At 42.1% G+C, this 17,467-nt stretch overlaps 1 protein-coding gene across 1 annotated transcript; it reads right to left on the reverse strand.

Moving 5' to 3' along the window:
• Positions 1 to 784: 784 nt before the first annotated feature.
• On the reverse strand, positions 785 to 2,398 carry LOC149844943 (putative inorganic phosphate transporter 1-3). Its single transcript, XM_089986561.1, has one exon. It carries the CDS (start codon positions 2,360 to 2,362, stop codon positions 785 to 787), a length of 1,578 nt encoding a protein of 525 aa, XP_089842687.1. The 5' UTR covers positions 2,363 to 2,398.
• Positions 2,399 to 17,467: the final 15,069 nt, after the last annotated feature.

The following is a 17,467-nucleotide window of genomic DNA, read 5'->3' on the forward strand; positions in this document are numbered from 1 at the left end:
ATGTGGTCGTCGGTGACAAATGGGGAATGAAGGGGAGGAGCAGAGGAGAGAGGGAAAGTGGCGAGGGTTTTACCCCTCGCTCCTTTCGGCATGCATCTTTTAAAGACGCAGACTCTCGAATGATCGAGAGCCCGAGTCGGGTCTAGCTCAGATCCGATCTGGGTCCGACTTAAGGGAGCACCCTCGACATGTGTCCAATTTTTTTTTTCGACTTGGTTTCTAATTCTGGGGTGGGCCACCGCCCACCCATGCCCACCCCTGGCTCCGCCACTGGTTGGGGTAAAAGCCAACCTTAAGACGATGGTATTGGTATGCATCAGGTTGGGTCAGATGAGACCCATTAAAGATTACCCAGATCTCTCTCTCTCTCTCTCTCGTGCTGGTCAGCAACCAAGGCACCACCTTGTGATGCCCTGTGAAACGTCCCTGAGGCAAGGGAAGTGGGCGCGGAAATGTATCAGTTAATTTTTCACCTTTTTGTATATTTTTCAAGATACGTTATTGTTCACTTAATGCCTTCTATTTGAGAAAGGGAATGAGAAAATATGAAATGCACTTTGCCTATCAAATATGTCTGTTAATTAACAAAAAAAAAAAAACCTCCACACCCCATGGATTACGTCCCATTTATTGCTACGAAGCGTCTTTGATACAAATAACGCAATTTTGCACACCAACCAAAAAAAACAAACACAATAACAGTAAAAGAGAAGGAAAATAAGCAGCAGAAAAATAAGAAAAACACAAACAGAGAAGACAACACTCGTTGCAGAAGTCCGGCGGGCTAGACGGTGCTTGGCAGTTTATTTTCACGGTTCTCATCATCGTCGTCGGCGACCTCGCCTGTCAAATCCTCGAGGGACTTGCCCTTGGATTCAGGCACAAAGAAGGTGCATAAGAAACCGAGAGCATTGGTCACCCCCAGCACGATGAGAGAGTTCTTGACTCCGATACCTTTGGGGTAGCCAGGGTCTGTCTTGGTCGGGTCCTTGTTCTGCGCGGCGTAGAGGAACCCGAAGGCTCCGATGATGGCCCCGGCCTTCCCCGCGGCAGCCGAAATTCCATGGCATGTGGACCTCAACCTCGCCGGGAAGATCTCCGCAGGGACCACGAAGGTAGTGGCGTTGGGGCCGAAGTTTGCGAAGAAAAAGGTGAGCGCGTACATGATGACGAACCCGATCCGGTTTTCCTTCTTGGACCAGTGGTCGTATGGGATGGCCAGAGCGAACATGAAGACCGTCATGAAGAAGAAGCCCATCAGCTGTATCGTGAACCGGCCGATGATGTCGATGAGCGCCACTGTGAACCAGTAGCCCGGGACGGTGGAGCAGATTGCGATGAGCGTCTGCGCTCGCGAGATCTTGAACACCTCTTCCAGAGCGTTCATGGTTTTCGCCTTGGGGATCCAACCGACGTTGGAGAAGATGTCCTTCTGGAAGAGGTTCTGGCTGTAGAAGGCGATGTCGAGGAGGAACCAGGTGGAGGTGGTGCCGAACAGGTGCAGGCCGTGCTTCCTAAAGAAGTCACGGCTGAAGAGGCCGTAGCTCCCCTTTCTTGTGACCTCCTTCAACATCTCCTCCTCCTTCTCCAAGTTTACATTCTTCTCCAAATCCACTTTCATGACCCTCGTCATGTCCTGCGTGGCCTGCTTCGCGTTTTGGGCCACCAGGGCTGTGAACCTGGCCGTTTCGGGCATCTGCATCCGCCAGTAGTACGTGAGCGCCGCTGGCACGGAGCCGAGCATGAAGATGATCCTCCAAACGTAGTCGGCCTGGGGCACGGTCGAGCCTACGGGATCAAACTCATAGGTTGGTGCAGGGTAATGGTGGCTGAACGCCGCTGAGACGATCATGGAGACGATCCCTCCACCAAGGATTCCGAACCCCTGCATGGCGAAGACGGCGCCGATGAAGGCTCCCCTGGTTCTCTTGTTGGCATACTCAGACATGATGGTAGCGGAGAGAGGGTAGTCACCACCGATGCCGAAGCCCAGCCAGAACCGGAAGAAGCAGAGGGTGGTCATCACCGCCTTGGGGTCCTTGCTGAAGGAGAGGCCGGAGGCGATGGAGGAGATGAACATAAGGATCAGGGTGAGACCGTATACCGTCTTCCTCCCCATCTTGTCTCCGAGCCACCCGAAGAACAGTTGTCCCGCGAGCGTACCGCATAGGGCGACCCCGTTGACGGCCGCCCCCACGTTCGGAGGCAGCGAGCCCGGTCTGTCAGGGTTGCCCTCGTAATAGTAGATTCTCCCTAGCAGCTTAGTGACTAGGGACACACAGAACAAGTCATAGGCATCGGTGAAGAAACCCATGCCTGCGATCACGATGGCCGTGAAGTGGTACCATTGCGTCTTAGCCATGTCGAGGGCATTCAGCACCTTGAGCTGCTGCCCACTCTGGGACGACTGCGACCCCTGCCTATCCATGGAGGCCAGATGGTGCACCTCAACACAAATGAGAGGGTCGTTTAGCTGGAGTTGGGAGGAGGGGATAGCGTGGCAGGTTATATCGTTTGTGGGTTGGCGATCAGAGGGATTGCAGGTTTATATCATAGAGAGTTGCAGCCCCACTGGTGGAATGTACTCCCGAATATTCGCCCACTTAAGCGGCGTCAACCGTTTATCCCAGTTGTCCTCTCGTCACCTGGACGTAGATTTTTTTTTTTTTTTTTTGATAATGGTATGTGTGTATGTGGCATGTGCCCCCACCACTTTTCCTCTAGTGCAGTAGGATATGTTATCTTGGATGGGCCTCCGTAAGCGTTTGGTGGGTCGCATTCTTCCTGAATTTTATTAACTCTCTTGTACTTGTACTTCACATTGTACCTTGGTCATCCTGATATGATGACCAACATGAACGAGTTACTACAATTGCAATTGCAATTGCAAGAAATCCGCCATTCAACACACACAGTTTCCACTTCATCTTAGAATTCAGTATGGAGTATTGCACTAAGGTCCCATATGTCTGATGAGATCATGGATTGGCCTACATTCTTAGGCGGACGGCTCAAGTTCGAAGTACCCCCACAACATGCAATCCCTTTCAAAATGATGATGAATGACTTTTCTAGAACGCTTTCCATTTCAGATGATATTTAACAGAACGTGATGATCTCCACCATATTCTTAACCTTCATAATTTTCCAGACATGACTGCCTTCACAATGGCCCGAGTCAGCTAGACTCTCTATTGGCTTTCCCGACTACCTCACTCAGGCAAAGTTCAATCTTTTCCGGTCCTCTTGAACAACTATTTTGTAATTATTGAGCTATTTTTGCCTTCTTTTGTATTATTTAAAAGGAAATAACGGTTAGCAAACGTGAAGATTCCATTAAGGTGAATATCTACAGTTCTCAAAATGGATTCTCAAAGCGAGAAAAAGAAGAAAAGAAACAACCAGTCATCCAATGAAATGCAGTGTTTCATTAGCCTGCCTAATTTTGGTAGGTCTAAAGTATTTAGGCCATCTATATAAAATGATTTTTACTCAACGTTACTGTCGATGTCACTTTACTCGACGTAGGCAATAAGTCATTAACTCATATATACAACGATTCCCAGTTTAGTCAACAAACAATATAAATGGGTTAATGTGTGCCACCCCGATAAGGACAACCTGTCGCCCAGCCCCTACATTCAACTCTCTTGTTCTTCGTTAGCAAAACGTTATCCTCAGCTTATATTAAATCTCAACACATGCCGTCCACGTAGTACAATGACCGATCAATGATCAATCAATGAATCAATCAATCTCTCTCTCTCCTTATATATATATATATATATATATATATAGAGAGAGAGAGAGAGAGAGAGAGAGAGAGAGACTACCTGATTAGTTGTGTACCATATATACCCGATTACCCAGAACAGTTCGACCTTAATCTGATCGGACAGTCCATATGTACCATATAAAGAGAATTTTAACCTCATCAACTTGCGTGGGTGGTCTCTCCATCGATCTCCTTCAAACCCTCCATCTCTCACCCCGCCTTCCTTAATTTGCTACAACCATCATCGGCGATGACCACCCGTGATGCAGACCTAAGAGAAAACCCAACTATTGAGTTCGGTGAGTCCAGTTATAGTACACGAAAAAGGGTCACAATCAACACTACAAGAAAATCGTGGATTAGCGACGAACTATATCTATCGTTAATCCGTCGCTAAACTGTTTAACGATGGATTAGCGATGGATAGAGGCCATCGCGAATTTTTGCTCGCTAATTAGCGAAAAAACTTATCTATTGTTATTTTCGTCGCTAATTTGCGATAGCTTAGCGACAAACATTATCCATCGCTAAATTTTAAAAAAAAATAAAAAAAAAATTGATCCCTGTCGGGCGGTATTCCGGCAGCAATAAGCCAGACTTATACCGTGCCCGACAGACATTGCACAGAACGATCGCTCTGCCTCGTCGTCGGACTTGTATCGTCCTCAGTGAACTGATGCTCTCCGGCATCGCCGTTCTCTGTGAACCAGCGTCATCGTTCTTCGTGAACCGGCGTCACCGTCCTCCATAAACTGTCCTCCGTGAACCGGTGCTCTCCAGCGTCACCGTCTTCTGTGAACCGATGATGTCATCCTCCGTGAACCGGCATCGCCATCCTCTATGAACCGGCGTCGCCGTCCTCCGTGAACCGGCATGCTCTCCGGCGTCGCCGTCCTTCATGAACCGGCGTCGTCATCCTCTGTGAACCGGCATCGTCGTCCTCCTTGAACCGGCATCGTCGTCCTCCGTGAACCGACATCGTCGTCCTCCGTGAACCGGCGTCGCCGTCCTCCAGCAATCACTCTGCATCATCATCGTCCACCATGAACTGACTTGCACAACGATCACTCTGCATCATCGAAGTCGGTTTAAATCGAGCGCGGTCGATTTAAATTTCGAACAGGGAGAGAGGGAAAATTTCGCGCTTGGTTTAAATCGAAAATTAGCGAGGGATTTAGCGAGGGAATTTTTCCGTCGCTAATCCGTCGCTAATTAGTGACGGATTAGCGATGAAAAAATTCCCTCGCTAAAATATTTTCTTGTATTGAGAATTGGCGACGAAAAAATTGTTGTCATTAATCCGTCGCTAATTAGCGACGGATTAGCGATGAAACAACTTTCATCGCTAATCTGTCACTACTTAGCGACGGATTCATGAAGAAAGCTTTCTCTAGCTAATCTGTCGCAAATTTGCGACGAAAAAAATCCGTCACAAATTTTCGTCGCTAATTAACAGTTTTCTTGTAGTGCAAGTATGGTTGAGTGCAGGGTCACAACCGCATGATCAGGTGAGTGCGCAACCAAGGTTCGACCAACCTGATGAGTTTGAGCAAGGAAGGGTGAACATCGCCATATAGGGGCAGTGTCAGCATGGTCTCAGCAAAGGAGTTAAGGGCGTCAATAACAAGGCTTGATGTGTGGGCCGCTCGGTCCTTGGCTTCAATGGAAAAGTCAACCTTATACATAGTGTTGCATTTGTAAAATAATCATTATATAGATTTTGAGATTGATGAAATGAAGTTTTTCTTTTTGGCTCCATCCATGGAGATCGATCTCTCTTAAGGATCTAGGCTAATTAGGCTATTTTGCATAGCTTAGTTAGATTGTCTTCTATTCTTCTACATCTTCTTCAATCTTTCTTTCCTTTCTCCAATTGTCTAGAGAAATATTCGATCTAAGTTCAGTTTAAATCTCAACATTTGCTTGATGTTACACCATTCAGTTTGAGTTGAAGTCGAGAGATCGAGTCAGACTCCAATTTAAGATCCACTTCATTTCTGCCGCCATCAAAATCTGGAAATGCATGTCACTGCAGGGCAGGGAGGCGCCTGTGCACTTAACTTTGAAGCAAAAAGAGCATCACTTGCTATTGAGTGTCTGCGTGACTTGCAAATGAGTGCAATCAAAACCTTGAGTTGATCCCATCTAACTTCACTAAATTAACCTTTTATGCAAGGTCAACACTACACTCTTGACATCTTCACTTCGAATTGAGAAGATTTGCAAGTCGTCGAATGCGCGATGAGCTTGATCTAGCCACAAAACACTTGATCTCACTCTACACCACTTTGGTTAGCATTAAACTAATCGAGAATAGTCGAAAGGAGAATTCAAACACACATAATCCTCCAATATCTTCGATAAGGAGATCTGAATGCCTAAAGTCACCAAGAGAGAAACTCTCTTCCAAAGACCGAAGTCCAAATCAATTTCAATATTTCAAAAGTTATAAAATGAATGCTAGAGGCGTCTATTTATAGGCCATTACAATGTCGAAAACCGGCTTAAAGCAAAACCATTCAGCTAATGAGAAACTGGCTGATTTCAGCCTAACCACGCCTTGCCACTTGCAAGTGGTCCATGCGCATAGGCTCCTATACAATGCACCTAGACAGCTGAGGTGGCACATCTCTTATGTATTGCTGGCCAAACCATTAACCCCTGCTAACTTGTGCGCTGAAGTGGCATTACACTGACTGGCTGCTTGATGTCATGTGTGTTGGCTGCATGCCATGCTACAAGAAAAATGCATATTGGCGACGAATGCTATCCGTTGCTAATCCATCATTGTACATCTTTGCGATAGATTTTGCGTTGGACTAGCGACGGATATCATCCATTGTATAACCCTAGTTGCTAAATTGCGACAGAATTTATCTATCGTCAATCCGTCGCTATGTTGCGATGGCTTAGCGACAGATTATGTACGTTGCAAATTCATCGTTAAATGGAGACCGATTTGGTTAAGCAACGAAATTTAATCTGTTGCTATTTTCGTTGCTACCATTTATCGACGGACGAGTATCCGTCGCTAATTTGACGATGAACATTAGCGATAACTTAAATTTCACAGTAAATCGACGATTGCTTCAAATTGGCAATGGAGTAGCAACGAATAATATCCGTCGCTAATTTGTAATAAAAATTTTTGATTTTTTTTTTAAATATTTTGAAACTCGAGAAAAATTTCTCGTATAATTCATATATTCTGCTTATAAAAAATAGTACAAATAAAAAATACATACAAATTAAACAGAAATGCTAAGTTAAGCAAACTTTAACTACCAAGTACAGTCCCTGTGAAACTATAATTAGTTACAAGTTTGTCAAACAAATTAAACAAAAAAATCTAATCCTCGCCAAGATTTTGGGCATCATCCTCTTCATTTTCTCGATCTGCCCCTTCCTCCATGCCTCCATCATCTCCTCTACGCTGATCATTTCTAGCATCCTACAAAAAAGAACTAAAATGTTAGTATTTATAAACAAAATATAATGAAATAATTATATGCAATCCACCTAATCTAATGCAATAAAGTAAATGGCTGAATGACACATAGACTAGTACTAAACTGAAGGACATTAACAAAATTATAAGGAAAAATTTATATCAATTCAATCATGCATACTTGACGGGCACCTGAACTCATGTTGAATGCAGATGAAGTTTCCATGTCCTGAAAAAAGTTGCACAACTCATTACGGACAAGGTTGGAAATGACTTTATTTAAAAAGTGTTGCATTTTGTCCTCAAGACGCGGATAAACACCATCCCAAGACATAGCAGGGTCAATAGAACATTGGAAGTTGATGCTGGCGGGAGAAGTCTGTGAGCTCGGGCTGCAGGAGGCAATGACTAGAGTGGTGTTCATGTTACTCCCAAACCTGAACACACGACCCTTTTTGGGTTCACTTGTAGCAGTCACCCATGCTGTAGGATCAAAAGATGAATGTTGAGTGGAGTCATCGCCATATCACTGTATCATTTGATGCTCGTATGACTATTACAAAGTAATAATCAGAATTTGAATTAATAATTAAGAATTACAATATTTATGTAACATAATTTAAAGTAACTTATATATTATAATGTTTATTAATATAATAAATACATATCGTTGTCGCTCTCGCCTTTTCTGATACAAAATCTCCCGTGTTCTTACGTTTATGTGTTTCAACAAATACATCCTTATAAGGCATAATGCTTCTTTTTTCTGCTTCTTGCAATGTGACATGATATAAAAAATTGATTAATAAGTATGTAGAAATACTTACAAATTTGACAATATATATATTGATGACTTACCATTTTCTTTTGTTGGCTCCCAAAAGTCCTAGATCCACTTGTGTGTAGATATGCATCGAGCATCACTACTCGATTTTGTGTAGCCTTTGCTAAGCGATTTTGAAAATTATTGCTCGCCCACTTATCGCACATTCTCTCACAATAATCTCTCCTGACAGTAGCCGACCCATGGTCCTTCCACTGCAGTAGATCATCTATCCCACCAACTGCTTTTCTTGCTACAGTCTTCATATTGTGGAGCATATCGACAAATCGATTGGCAGTCACCTTGTGCCACACTACCCTCGCATCCTCTTCGTTTGCAGTCGCGAAGCAATGGGAGACCTACAAATATTTTCAGAATGTTAGCACACATAAATATAAAACACTGCTTGTTATGATAAATGATTGCATACCATGAATGAGGAAATTAAGCTGTCCAACACCTCTCTTGGGTACTCTTTCCATTGCGCTACCGGTCTTAGAAGATGATGCAGTAATGACTTCATAATTTCTCATATTACTTCTTGTTGTTAAAACCTCGCACTGCACATGAAAAAATACACATTAACAATCGACCGTCAATATATATTTTTTATAAGTTAAATATTAAACAAGTGACAATGAAATACTTATGATCGACCATCGATATACACTATTTGAATTATTTGTCGTGGGTCACACTGAGAAGGCCCTGCATCTGGCGTAGGTGGGTCATGTGTAGGCGAAACAATACCTACAAAACAATGAGTTAGAAATTCATACAATGTACATTTCAACAAATATATAATTATTTAAATGATATACCTATCGAAGGAGCCTGTGAAGATGAAGACTCTGACTGGCTACCACTGGGTGCTCGACGAGTGTGTCCTCCACGAACCATATTCTAACAAATAAAAAAGTACTGGCAATACATTCAAACATTACAATCATTTCAATATATTCAAATCAATATAATACATTTCAATACATTCAAATAATTCTAATCATTTAGATCAAATTGAAAAAAACTTTATGCAAGACATTCAAATATTGTAATATATTCAAATAATTCCAACACGTTACATGTGCATTCAATTCATAACTCTATACCTATCGAACATACATAATTAATTCGAAAAATATCTAGGACATGTAATACATTCAAACATTACAATACATTTCATTATATTCAAATCAATATAATACATTTCAATACATTCAAATCATTCAAATCATTCTAATCATTCAGATCAAATTGAAAAAAAACTTCATGCAAGACATTCAAACATTGCAATACATTTCAATATATTCAAATCAATACAATACATTTCAATACATTCAAATCATTCTATCCATTCAGATCAAATTGAAAAAAACTTCATGCAAGACATTCAAACATTGTAATATATTTCAATATATTCAAATCAATATAATACATTTCAATACATTCAAATTATTCAGATCAAATTGAAAAAAACTTCATGTAAGACATTCAAACATTGCAACATATTTTAATATATTCAAATCAATACAATACATTTCAATACATTCAAATCAAATTGAAAAAAACTTCATGCAAGACATTCAAGCATTGAAATACATTTCAATATATTCAAATCAATACAATACATTTCAATACATTCAAATCATTCTAATCATTCAGATCAAATGGAAAAAAACTTCATGCAAGACATTCAAACATCACAATATATTCAAATCAATACAATACATTTCAATACATTCAAATCATTCTAATCATTCAGATCAAATTGAAAAAAACTTCATGCAAGACATTCAAACATTGCAATATATTTCAATATATTCAAATCAGTATAATACATTTTAATACATTCAAATCATTCAGATCAAATTGTATTAAAAGTTGTATTTCACTAGCTTCTAAATGATTCATCATCACTTGTCTGACTTTCATACTCTTCTTCTACTTCCTCCTCATCTTCGTCGTCATCTTCTTTTTCTTCATTTAGCGCCCATCCACTTCGTATATCATTTGGATTTTATTCTTCCATGCATGTGCCATCAACCAATGGAGATATGACATCCATACCATGTGCGACATCGTGACCATAAGAGAAGTCATACATATCATCTGATTGATAGTATTCACCCTCTTCAGCAATCTTGTCTTCCTGTAACTGATCATACTCAGAGTATAGTTTAAACTTCACCTTACAAACTGCCCACCATTTATTTTTATCTGACTTCCTTGTACTCGGATATGAAGTATAACACATTTTTTGAGCTTGCGAGGCAAATATGAATGATTCATATGTTCCAAACCTTAACTTACCATTCACCTCCATAATGCCTGAGACTTGGTCGACTCTTGTTGATGTGGGATCAAACTATTGAAACTTGAATAAAGTTAAGCTATCATTTGTGCTTAAGTAAGTCAACTTCATTATTTCTTCTATAACACCATAGTAGTCATATTCATTTTCACCATAGCTGCTACCCTTGACGCACATGCTACTATTCATCGTTGACTTGTTGGCACCATGGTCTTTTATATGGAATCAATAACCATTTACGATATACCTATTGTAACACTACACAACTTTAGACAAACCATTTTGTAAATCACATATTCTTTGATCTTTAACATCACCATGGCGGACTTAAAAGCGCAAACAAGGACTATGATCATGACAAATTAAGTATCTTATTGTTGTATAAAGAGAAAGAATGTATACAATCATCATTACTAACTCTTTCAACCATGCGACAAATTTATTTTCACGTTCTTTCTGTACTTCTGCATCAGTGAGTTATGAAAGTTTTCTTCGCAACTCTAAATCAAATCGTCTACACTGAACATAAACTTATTTTACTGAACCATGTACACACGCATAGAACTTAATGTTACGTATTAAGTATACTTACTCAATGTATGGGTCAAACACTGAGCAATTGAAAAGAATATATATTAGTGTTGCATCTTGCTCTCGATCTTCCAAGAGTCTTGATCAACAACTGCCTCCAAGTGGTTAAAATATAGACAATTTGTCAATTACAGTTAATTGTTCTTCATCATCATTACGAGGTGGGCATGTGTAACGTGTTGGAATGTGAGGTTCAAAAAAAAAAATCAGTCAACAAGGTAAGGGGGAATACCCCTGTCAGAAAAACACAAGGAAGGGGGGCCACCCCCTGCTAGAAATCAAGCAAGACAGGGGGGGGCAACCCCCTGCCAAAGAAAAAGCAAGGCAGGGGGTGCCACCCCCTACCGAAAAATAAGTAAGGCAGGGAGCCACCCCCTGCCAGAAAACAAGCCAGGCAGGGAAGTGCCACCCCTTGCTGGAGAAATCAAGTAACACAGGGGGCCACCCCCTGTCGGAGAAACAGTAAGGCAGGGGGGCACCCTCTACCTGAAAACAAAATGAGGCACGAGGGGCGACCCCCTGCCAAAGAAAAAGCAAGGCAGGGGGTGCTACCCCCTGTCGGAAAACAAGTAAGGCACAGGGTGCCCCTCTACGAGAAAACAAGCCAGGCAGGGGGGTGCCACCCCCTGTCGAAGAAATCAAGCAAAGCAGGGGGCACCCCCTGTCGAAGAAATAGTAAGGCAAGGGGGGCACCCCCTGCCGAAAAAAAAGAGGCAGGGTGGGCGACCCATGCCAAAGAATAAGCAAGGCAAAGGGGGCCACTCCTTGCCGAAAAACAAATATGACAGGGGGGAACCCCCTGCCAGAAAACAAGCGAGGCAGGGGGGTGACACCCCATGCCAGAGAAATCAAACAACGCAGGGGGCCACCCCCCTGCTGAAAAAAAAGTAAGGCAGGGGGGCACCCCCTGCTGAAAAAAAAGAGGCAGGGGGCCACCCCCTGCAAGAAAACAAGTAAGGCAAGGGGGCCAGCCCCCTGCCAGAAAACAAGCAAGGCAGGGGGGTGCCATCCTCTGCTGAAACAAAAGTAAGGCAGGGGGTCACCCCCTGCCAAAAAAAAAAGAGGCAGGGGGGCACCCCCTTGCCAAAGAAGAAGCAAGGCAGGGAGCCCACCCCCTGTCGGAAAACAAGTAAGGCAGGAGGCCACCCCCCTGCAAGAAAACAAGCGAGGCAAGGGGTGCCACCCCTTGCCGGAGAAATCAAACAATGCAGGGGCCACCTTTCTGCCGACGATCCCGAAAGAAAGGGGGAAAATGCAATAGGGGGTCACAGAGTTTACCTGGGAGACGCCGGGAAAGACAGCGACGACAGGGATGGCACGAAGGACCGTGACCAAGACATCATTGGTGTGTTGATGACAGTGGCGGTGGCTCTGCTCGTAGAATTCTGCCGGTGGTGCCTGCTGAGAACGGCGATGGAGGTCGACAAAGGGGGAGCGTCGGGCGACAACCGTGGGTCGACGATGGGTGGTGGACCGGGGGGCGACGAGTGGCAGGCCGGGGAGTACCGGGCGGCGAAGAAGAATTGCGTTGGGCGGGAGAGACGAAACAAGAAAAAGAAAGAAAGGGGTTCTGATTAGGGATTTATGAGAAAATTAGCAACGGTTAAATGTCATCGCTTATTTAGCGATGACCTAGCGACGAAAAGGTTCTGTCGTTGATCCATCGCTAAGTTGTGACATATATTATTACAAAACGCATTTCATCGATTATCCATCGCTAATGAGTGATGGATTAACGACAAATTGGTTTTCATCGCTATTTTCTTAAAGGTTAGCGACAAATATCTTTCTATTGCTATTCTGTCGTTAATTTGAGATGGATTTTTCTGTTGCAAATTGCCATTGCTAATTAGCATTTTCATTGTTGTATTATTCACTTCCCACGCTGGCAATCAATAGTTGTGCGACTGTGCTCTATATGGCTGCACTGACTGATACAACCAAATGCCTGGCATGTGATGATGTCACATACTGAGTGCTCAAACTGTGGGACGCATCAATATGCACCATGTGCACGACAGGGCACCACCCACGCACACTATGGGTAGTGCCACTAGCAACATGCATGGTGACAAGGATGGTGTGCATATGTAAATGAGGGACAGATTTAACGATGATGTGTTTGGCCAAAATAATGAGGTGTATGGGCACGAATACACGCTCGAGCATGAATTTGGCTATCTAACCTATGGCCGACATGAAAACTTCAATGGGCCAAATTTACCTAGATCGGTCAAACTACCATTTTAAACATTCGCCGGAAAGGATCCGTTGAAATAGTTGTATAAAGCACAATAATTTTTCATAAACCATAATGTGAGGCTTGAGCACTTGGTTTGTTGCGCTGTTATGAGCTTTGAAGGCGAAGCACTTTGTTGGTTTGACTAACGACACAGGTACTCTACTTGGGATATGCTTGAGAGAGAGTTTTTCAAGAGATTTGGGCCAACTCCATAGACTAATGATGAGCTTTAAATAAAACAACTTTGCCAAGTAGGATCCGTCCAAGAGTACCTATCACAATTTGAAGATTTGTGTTTTCTTTATAGAGAATAAAATGATGATGCTCTTTTGAGCACATTCTTTTGTGAATTAAAAGATGATATCTGATATGAGATATTAGCTCAAAATCCACATACACTTGAGAAGTGCTATCTTCAAGCACGTATCATTGAAGAAAAACACAAGAGAATGCATGGTTTTTGCAAAAGCTCCATGAATGCCAATCATAACTCAAAGTTCATGCCAAGGCCTATGTCAAACAAAGGGGTTAAATTTTGAGGTTCTAACTACCGTAAGGCAGAGCACATCTCTAGGGAGGAGATGGATGAATTATGAAGAAAAGGTTTATGTTTCAATTGCAAGAGCAATTGATTGCCGGGTCACAAATGCAAATCATTAAAGTGCTTGATAGTAATTGATACTGAAGATGATTGTGAGTCAGAAGAAGGAGAGACCATGAAAGAGTTGGACCAAGAGAAAATTAAAGTAATTCAAGAACCAATTGGCCAATGCTACTCTTTGAGAAGCAAATCTTCCCCTAATTTCATGAGAGTCCCCGACTCTTTATCTAACAAGAAAGTGAAAGTTTTTATAGACACGGGTCTACACACAACTTTGTGAGAAAATACTTAGTATCTAAGTTTAAATTTCGGTCACACGAGCATCCAAAGTCTGATGTTATGGTGAGAGATGATAGTCATCTTAAATGTGGTCAATTATGCACAGATGCAAAGATTAATCTCCAAGGTTCATATTTCAAACTTGACTTGTTTGTGTTACTTATGCATGGTGCCGACATAGTGTTGAAAATATGTTGGCTTCGCTCTTTGGAAAGTCACTTGAAACTTCACCAATATGAAAATGTCATTTGCCAAAGCAGGTTGACTGATGGTTTTAAGAGCCAACTCTACACAATATGGCGATGTGATTGATGGGAAAGAGGCCATCCAAAATTTTCAGGCTACTCATATGACTTTTCTATGTATGGCACAACCAATTGCACCAAAAGAGGAGTCCAAGTTGAAAGACATTGTTCCACTGGACATGGGTGAGTTACTTGAATCATATGAAAAGATTTTTAGAGAACCAAAAGGGTTACCTCCTTCACACACTCAAGACCATCATATACATCTTATTCTGGGGCAAGGGCTGGTTAGTGTAAGGCCATATCTGTATGCTTTTGCACAAAAAAGTAAAACTAAAAAATTAGTGCAAGAGATGCTTAAAAGTGGCATCATTCGCTCAAGTTCAAGTGCCTACTTCTCGCCAATTCTTCTTGTGCACAAAAAGGATAATACTTGGCGATTTTGTATTGATTATAGGGCATTGAACGATGTGATATTCAAGGGCAAACATCTAATTCCGATAACTAATGAGTTATTCAGTGCTAAGTATTTTTTCAAGCTTGATTTAAGAGCCGGATATCACCAAATTCGAATGACTAAGGAGGACATAGCTAAGACTGCTTTTTACATACATGATGGTCATTATGAATTCTTGGTTATGCTATTTGGTTTGACCAATGTGCTGACCACTTTCCAAAGGACTATGAATAATATCTTTAGACCGATGTTGAGAAAGTTTGTGTTGTTATTTTTTGATGACATATTGGTCTATAGTTCTAATTTGGAAGATCATCTCAAGCATATATAGATTATGTTGAATGTGTTAAGAGAATATACTCTCTTTGCTAAGCGAAGCAAATGTAGCTTTGGACAAGAGTGTGTCTTATCTTTGACATATAGTGGGAAGCCAAGGTGTAAATGTCGATATGGATAAGATTAAAGCTGCCTAGTTGGTCTACTCTGTGCATCATCAATGCTTTGAGAAGCTTCTTGGGTCTCACAGGGTACTATCATCACTTTATTCTACATTATAACATTATTGCCCAACTTCTTACTTCATTGTTGAAAAAAAACTTGTGTGGTTGAAATAGTGAAGCCGAGCAAGTTTTCCAAAAGCTTAAAAAAGCTACGGTACTATCGCTAGTTAAAGTTACCACAAGGGGTATGTGTGCATCCGATTTTTCATGTGTCTAGTCTAAGGGCATATCATGGATCGATTCTTAGTGAAGAACCCATGAGTGACAAGGCAGCCAACTAAAGTTTTGAAAACTCGAAGAGAGCAAAAAAGTGAAAGGCGAGTAAAGAGACATCTAGTCGAATGGGACAATGAAGGAGAAGCTACCGCCACTTAAGAATGATATTTCAACCTCCGCAAGAAGTTTTTTGGATTTCTTCCTAGAGGACTAGGAAATTTTCAAGAGGAAGGAATTGATGCGGACCTAAGATAAAACCCAGCTATTGAGGTTGGTGAGTCCAGCTAAGTACACAAAAAAGGGTCACAATCGAGTCTGGTTGAGTGCAGGGCCACAGCCGCACAATCAGGTGAGTGCGCAGCCAAGTTTCGGCCAGCTGGGTGAGTTTGAGCAGGGCAGGGTGAGCAGCACCGAATAGGGGCAGTGTCAGTGCAGTCTCAACATAGGAGTTAAGGGCGTCAACAGCAAGGCTTGATGTGTAGGCCGCCAGTCCTTGGTGCCAATGGAACAGTCAACCTTATAAATAGTGTTGCATTTGTAAAATGATCATTATATAGATTTTGAGATTGATAAAATTGAATCTTTCCTTTTGGCTCCATCCATGGAGATCGACCTCTCTTGAGGATTTAGGCTAATTAGGCTATTTCGCATAGCTTAGTTAGATCTTCTTCTATTTTTTCACATCTTCTTCAATATTTCTTTCCTTTCTCCAATTGTCTAGAGACCTATTAGATCTAAGTTCGGTTTAGATCTCAATGTTTGCTTAATATCGCACCGTTCGGTTTGAGCTGAAGCCAAGAGTTCAAGTCAGACTCCAATTGCAGATCCACTTCATTTCTGCCGCCATCGGAATCTGGCAATGCATGTCACTGCAGCGCAGGGAGGCACCTATGCACTTAACTCTGACACAAAGAGAGTATTGCTTGCTCTTGAGCGTCCGTGCGACTTGCAGATGAGTGCAATCAAAACCTCGAGTTGATTCCATCTAACTTAATTACTTTCTTACTTGAACATCTTGCAGCATGATCTATTGATCTTCACTAAATTGTGGATTGATCGGCATACGATGATCGCTCAGACCTTTGGCGCATTACATTGCCGCACGCTATGAGCGAAGCCAACTGCAGTGTGCTTACACCGTAACGAGTGTGCATGCCCCCACAACATTAGTGTTTGCTTGACAATGCCTGAGTGCGCGTTATGTTGAGTGTGCCTGTGTGCACCTGACTACTTGCGCCTATGCACGCTCCTTGATCGTTGCCTGCATGCGACAACATCTAGCGCATGTGTGCACCACACAGACGAGCGCTTGTTTGCGCCTGCCACAGTGAGCGCCGAAGTGCGTCTAACGGCAAGTTGTATGTAACATAGTCAGTGACAGTGTCGAGGCGGTGTGAGATTCCTGGACACATCGCAACACCCGCGCCATCGACGCGGACCACCTGTGCCTGTGATACTCAGTTGGGGCTTGGTCTACAACTCAACAACGACATTCTTTTCTCTCTCTCAGCCTCCCTCTCTCTATCACTCAGCTTATTAGTCATTGTTCATATTAGGTGATAAACTGTTGGTGTATTATGGAGGGAAAACTACTTTATTTCTCATATGGTGTTGTAATATTATGTTCATTGTTTGTGGGGGATTTTGAAGACTCATATTCAAAATATAGCCATTACAACAGTGTTTGATTTTGTTAATGTAATTGGATCAAGAAATGCTTTTGTAGTTTATTTGAGCATATTTTTCTGTTAATGTGATATGATTATTAGGAGTATACATTACCATCATTGTTAACGCTCTTTGTAATATACATTTTTTTTAATTACAAACCCATTACTCGCAGATTTTTTTGCCAGTAATACCTGCAATCAAATCTGCTGGTATAGGCCCAATACCTGCAATCAATCTATCGTCTGGGATGGAAGGAGTAGTGTCACTTTTTTTTCGGTGATTTTCATTATATAGTTTTTGAATTAGAT

This window comes from Nuphar pumila, chromosome 2 (genome assembly GCF_984573655.1).
Source record: "Nuphar pumila chromosome 2, dmNupPumi1.hap1.1, whole genome shotgun sequence".
In the NCBI taxonomy this organism is placed as follows: domain Eukaryota; kingdom Viridiplantae; phylum Streptophyta; class Magnoliopsida; order Nymphaeales; family Nymphaeaceae; genus Nuphar; species Nuphar pumila.